Source organism: Dipodomys spectabilis, unplaced genomic scaffold, assembly GCF_019054845.1.
Source record: "Dipodomys spectabilis isolate Male_0828 unplaced genomic scaffold, ASM1905484v1 ptg000067l, whole genome shotgun sequence".
NCBI lineage: Eukaryota > Metazoa > Chordata > Mammalia > Rodentia > Heteromyidae > Dipodomys > Dipodomys spectabilis.
In genome coordinates, this window is record NW_024870744.1 from 6,248,590 (window position 1) to 6,254,718 (window position 6,129).

The following is a 6,129-nucleotide window of genomic DNA, read 5'->3' on the forward strand; positions in this document are numbered from 1 at the left end:
CTAGCGGTTCCGGATTTCCTGGTGATTCTTGTGTACGGCGACAAACCGCAGCTTCTTCAGCACGCAGGGCCGGGGCAGCATATGCAGGTCCCACAGGTACTCCGGGGACAGCACCTTGGTGGGCTTGCGGAGCAGCAGGTACTTGTTCAGGTGGCTCTCGTCATGCCACACAGCCTCGATGTTGTTGGCCCGGTCGACCGCCATGGCCTCATGACAGGCCTTGGTGAGCCGGTGCACCTCCGCCACTGACCCCCCAAAGAAGGCCCCCATGTAGTAGAAGTCCCCCTGGTCGTGGGGGATGTAGGCCTGGGACTGGGGCCGGCGTTCGTAGGTGAAGGCATCGCGCTTGCTCGTGTAGAAGCCGGGGTGCAGGGTGCCGAAGAGCGGGGTCAGGATCTCAACGCCCACGTGGTCTTGGAACTTCATGTCGACGTCGGCGCACACCAGATAATCCATCTCCTGCCGGGAGGGCTGCTCCAAGAACTGGCTGATCATCTGCATGCGGCGCATGGACACGTCCTGCCAGCGCGGGTAGCTGGGCGCGGGCAGCACCGCCAGCCGCCGTCCCGGCCCGAGCCCCACCTGGGGCACGTCTGCGGGCCGGTCGGTGAACACGTAGTAGGTGACACGGTAGCCCACCATGAAGTGCTGCTCCGCAGACTCCAGGAACAGCCTCAGGAAGGTGATGTACCTGCAAGGGAGGACGAGGGGTGGGGGAGGTGTGGATGGGCCCGGAGTCGGAACCCACCCGGGTCCAGTGGAACCCACCCTCTCCTGCCAATCACCCTGCTCTGTCAGAGATGGGGACCACCAGCATCCCACAGTCCACAGCAGACCTGAGCCAGAGCCGGAGGCTTCCTGTGGCCCCACCGTTCTGTGGCAAATGCCAGACTGAGCGACACACCTGGATCCTAAAGGTGTCTTTGCCACGCTGCTGGACACCTGGGGCTCCAGGACACCTGGCCATCATCCCTGGGGCTCCAGGACACCTGGCTGGGGACCCTGGGACTCCAGGGCAGCTGTACAGCATCCCTAGGTCTGCATACTGTCTCCCCTCCTGTGGGCCTGTCCCTCAGCCCCATCTTAGGGAAGAAAGAGACTCTACACCCAGCCCTTCCTTCACAGCATGAAGTAGCCTTCAGACAATGGCCTCAGCAAACCATTTCTAGGCCTTGGATCCTCAGGAAGCGCAGGGAGCAGGACTCGGAAGGGCAGGCAGGCCAGGCAGATGGGCACATGAGGAAGAAGGGGCAGACCCACCAGCGTTTGCTCACACCCGGGCCTTAGCTCCAAGAGCAAGAGCTGTAGCTCAGGAAGTTTCCGCCTGCCTCATGGCCGGTCCTCCCTCAAGACTGCCCAGGGACTGGACCTCTGCCACGGGACAGGGCTCTCCACTTGCTGCCCACGCTCACCCTTCGTACCCACACCGCACGGACTCCTCAATGAATCCTTCTCAGGGCACCAAGCGCAGCCACCGAGGCTTCAGCCCCAGCGGACAGCGGTGGGGTGGCCGGCCGCCTTCCCGTGGGCTCAGCACCTGCTGGTGTCTGCTGGGCCCACACCGGGTCCCAGGGAGACAGCGTGGCCAAACGTGGCAGCAGGGCTTTTGTGCTGGGTGCTGCTCTAGTCCCCGGCAGTGGGACCAGAGTGCTCATGCTGCATCTGTGCCCTTCTGAGACCCTCCTGCCAGCCACCATAGCCTCAAGTCCCAGCCGGTGAGGTGGTGGCAGCCTAGGGCTGTCCTAGGGTCCTTCTGCACACTGCTGCTGCTGCTCTGTGACGGGCAGGAGCTTCCATCTCCACCCCAGGGCCCATTCCTGCACCCAGGCCTTTCTCCACGGCCTCCAAAGGGCAGCTGGGCCTGAGGCAGCTTGCTCACTAGCTCCCATCCAGCTGGTCCCACCAGCACCCCTGGGGTCCACAGATGGACTGCCAAGCCCAGGGCCTGCAGTCGGATGGTCTGGTGACCGGCGCCTTAGCCCTGCCTGGCATCCGAGTGTAAAGCAGGGGCCCCAGCTTGGCCGGCACCATGCTCCTGCTGCTCCCAGAGGAAGCCAGGCTCCTCCCTCCTCTCCGCTGCCTCCTCTAGCAGAGGGGGTGCAGCCACCCCTGGCTGAGGGGATAGAGGGAGGAGACCGGGCACCAGCTGTCAGGGGAAATGGCACTGGGCTCGACCAGCGGCTGAGCCATAGGGGCCCAGAAAGGTCACGGAGTGAAGGAGCTTTCACAACCACCCTTCCATCTCCCCCACCCTCCACCATGGCCTGAACACAGGACAGATCTGGGTGTCCCCAGGCCTCCGCCCTCCACCCTGCGCATCTCTTACTTTTTGATGGCAAACACAGATAACCCTACAGTGATGTTCTGAAGCCGGAACTGCTCATTCAAGATGTCAATGTTGAAGGTCCCCTCCCAGATGATGGGAGCCAGCCATGGAGTCAGGACAAGGACGTCTCTCCTACTGCACAGAGAAAGAGAGCCACACTCGGTGTGCAATGTGTGCCCACCGCCGTACCTGCCCTCTCCCCGGCTGCCTCTGTCCTCCCACAGGCAGACCTGGCCGTCACCAGGAGACCAACCAGAGGCAAATCAGACTCGAGGGGACCAGGCAGCAGCCATCCCCGAATGCCGGCCCTGCTGCCGCAGAAGGAGCTGAGATCTGCTGGCAAGGCTTGGAGTGGTCCTCACCCCACCCAAGCACCCCTTAGGGAACCCGTGTCTCTGCCAGAAACTCAAGTCAAAGAAACAGAACAGATCCTCTGGGGTCCTCAGGTCAACCTCCAATACAAAAAAAAAAACAAAACAAAACAGGAAACAGAACATTGAGCACTAATCCAGGAAAATCTAGAGCGTTTCTTTGTTGCTTTTTCCTGCCCTGTGGAGGCTTCAGGCATGGTAGCCAAGCCACAAGCCAGCCCAAAGAAACTGCCTGTGCATATCTTTGCCACAGACCCCTGCGCCCCTTGCAGCGACAGTCCATTTACTCACGCGAGCGTCAGAGCCATCGGCTGGGGATACACCATCCTGAAAACCAAAACACAAGTGTGCACAGGAGTCACTCGGGACCCTCGTCCCACGGGGCTGTGGGGCGTGGGGAGCCGTCCTTCACCGGCTGTGCGGGTTGCACCCCCTCATCACCCAGAACCAGAGCTGGTGGAAGGGCTGAGACTTCCAGTCTCTAATTTGTCTTTTCAAAGTGACAGAGGAACCAAGCACCCAAGGAACCACAGGGCTCGTGGACCCACGCTGCAGGCTGGGAGGGGCCTAGTGGCTCCTGTAACTCTAGGAGGGCTGAGCAGCAATCTCTTCCCTAGGGAACCATCAGATGCCCACACCAGCTCTCCTGCGCCTCAGACTGGCCTGTGGCACTTTCTGTGGCACCCAGAGCCCAGGCCTCCAATCTCAGGGTGTCAGAGACCAGCCTCAATGGCGGCAGGAAACCCTGTCCATGCCAGGCCTGTGACACTGGGAGCAGCGGACCCCACAGACGAGGAGCCCACAGGGCAGAGCCTGCAGCAGCCACCATTTTCTTCCCGTGATGGCTCTGGGAGTAGGTAGTCCGCATGGAAAGGGCAGGGAAGCGCAGCGCAGGCTGCAGCAGGGATGAACCCTGATGACACAGGTGACAAAATCACGCCACTCACAAAAGGGCAAAACCTGCTGGTGCAGCGGCTCAGGCCTGAAATCACAGCTACTCAGGAGGCTGAGATCTGAGGATCGCAGTTCAAACACAGCCTGGCCAGGAAAGTCTGAGATGTTTATCTCTAGTTAGCCACCAAAAGCCAGACGTGGAGCTGTAGTTCAAGTGGTAGTGAGCTAGCCTTGAGTGAAAAAGCTAAGGGACAGTGCTTAAACCCCGAGTTCAAACCTCAGTACTGCCATACACACATACTCAATGACATAGACACGGACACACAGACAAATATACACACAGACTCGGACACAGACTCAGACATATACAGACAGATAGACACACACACACACACATACTCAATGACACAGATGGAGAAAGACAGACAAACAGACAGATACACACACACACACACAGACACACACACACACACACACACATGAAGTTTAAGTCCTCGTTACGCCAGCCTGAGAGTATCCTCTTTAAATCAGGTGAATACAAAGGCACAATGCCTATGTGCATCTGATCAGATAAACTAATGTTTATCAAAATGAACTCCAGGAAATGGAAACAAGACGTTTAGTTCTTCATTGCTGGTTTTGTTTTCTTTTTTTCTTGTTTATTCATTTACCTGAGTTTGGAAGGGTAAAGGGGGCATAGAAATGGAGGGACAAAGGGTGAACAAATGCAGCAGTGGTACTCACTGGACACTGTGTTGAGAATGAACTCTACAACTTATGGGTGGGGTGGGGAGGGAAAATCAGGGAGACAGAGAGGGAAGGGGTGACATTGCCCAAAGAAAAATGTACTCATTACCTGACTTATGTAACTGTAACGCCTCTCTATATTATTTTTATAATAACCATTTTTAAATTTTTTAAAAAGGTTTTTGTTTTATTTTGTTTTGTCAGTTGTGGGCCTGGGCGCTGTCCCTCAGCTCTTCAGCTCAAGGCTAGCGCTCTACCACTTAAGCTAAGGCACTACTTCCAATTTTCTGGTGGTTTATTGGAGATAAGGGTCTCAGGGACTTTCCTGCCCAGGCTGGCTTTGAACCACAATCCTCAGATCTCAGGCTTCTGAGTAGCTAGGGTTACAGGTATGAGCCTTGACCAGGCAAAAATGTTTTGTAATTTAACAAAAAGTCAGTTGAGTGCCACTGGTTCAAGGAAGCAGACATTGCATGTGCTGAGCGCGCGTGAGCTGAGCCCCGCGGTCTCGTTGACTGCAGGAGAGGAAGGCAGAGCAACGCAGGGGAAGTCCCACTGCCCAGATCAGGCCCGGGCGGGGGTGCCCAGCCCCCTCCCCACACACAGAACAGCTTTGGCTCGGCAGGGCTGAGAAGGCAAAGAGAAGCCCATGGATGTGGGAGACACAGAAAGGCAGATGAGGACCTGGGGACCACCTGGTACAGGGGTGAGGCAGGAGGGTGGAAGGCAAAGCCATGCTCTCAAGAGGATCCTCAGATGGACGGCCCAGAGAGCCAGGGGAGCCCAGGGTCGGGGCTGGAGGTCAGATGGGAGCTGAGGACAAAGGGGGACAGGCAGGCAACGCTTTAGGGCAACTGAGGTGACAAAGGCTGCCGGATGGGACACACAGGTCAGGCTCCCAGCACAGGCCACGCAGGCCCTCCTCCATCCCTCAGCCTCACTCACCTGGACTCAGCTCCCAGGCCTCCGTGTGCCTGTCTGCTGGGGGTCCAGAACCCATAGCTAAGAGAAGGAAGTGGGCAGAGACAGCTGCTCAGGATGCAGGCCTGCAGGGGTCCGCTGCCTGGGCCCAACCCTCTGCTCAGACTGGCCTTCCTCCCCTTCCCCAGGCCAACCACCCAGCCCAGAGCCCCCGACCAAGTGGAAGGAAAATGGGCATCACTGTGAGGGCCAAGGGCACAGGCCAGGACAGGCTGGACACACCATCTAGCCCAGCTGAGGGTGGCAGCACCCTCATCCTGCTGGGATTGTGGTGTGGAAGGCAGCCCAGGGCCCCACCCGGCTCCGGCGGGCCACTCCCAAGCCTAGCTTCTTACCTGAAGAAAACCAGAGTGAGAGTCATCAGGAGAAGGGTTCCGGGGTGAAGCAAGTAGTGCTTCAGTTTTCCTGAAACACAGAGTGGGAAGTTCAGCTGCTCCCCCGCCTTCCCTCACCCCTCCCGGCATCTATTTCCTTTGACTTCCTGTGAGGAACCTGCGCATGCTGGGCCCGCGCTGGTCACTGAGCTACGAAAGTCAGGAGTTTCCATGGTTAAGAGTTGGAATATTGGGGTTGGAGGTGGAGCTCAGTTGGGAGAGTGCTAGGGAAGGAGTAAAAGCTTCAGGTATTGAGTTCAAGTCCCAGCTTAAGAAAAAAGAAAGGAAGGAAGGAAAGGAGGAAGGAAGGAAGGAAGGAAGGAAGGAAAGAAGGAAGGAAGGAAGGAAGGAAGGAAAGAAGGAAGGAAGGGAGGAAGGCAGGCAGGCAGGCAGGAAGGAAGGAAGGAAGGAAGGAAGGAAGGAAGGAAGGAAGGAA

General features: G+C 57.7%; 1 protein-coding gene across 1 annotated transcript; it reads right to left on the bottom strand.

Annotated features, from left to right (window-relative positions):
• Positions 1-3,023, bottom strand: LOC122109078 (histo-blood group ABO system transferase 2-like). The gene is made up of 3 exons (XM_042681274.1): positions 2,989-3,023; positions 2,327-2,461; positions 1-691 (listed from the first exon to the last, which is right to left on the bottom strand). The coding sequence occupies exons 1-3, from the start codon at positions 3,021-3,023 to the stop codon at positions 1-3; spliced, it is 861 nt and encodes a 286-aa protein (XP_042537208.1).
• Positions 3,024-6,129: the final 3,106 nt, after the last annotated feature.

Bases quoted from the DNA above. Each gene is read 5' to 3' on its own strand.
- LOC122109078 (XM_042681274.1), bottom strand. From the start codon at position 3,023: ATGGTGTATCCCCAGCCGATGGCTCTGACGCTCGC. The intron at 2,462-2,988 runs GTGAGTAAATGG...TTCTCTGTGCAG, and splicing joins CCGATGGCTCTGACGCTCGC to TAGGAGAGACGTCCTTGTCC. The intron at 692-2,326 runs GTAAGAGATGCG...CCTCCCTTGCAG, and splicing joins TCTGTGTTTGCCATCAAAAA to GTACATCACCTTCCTGAGGC.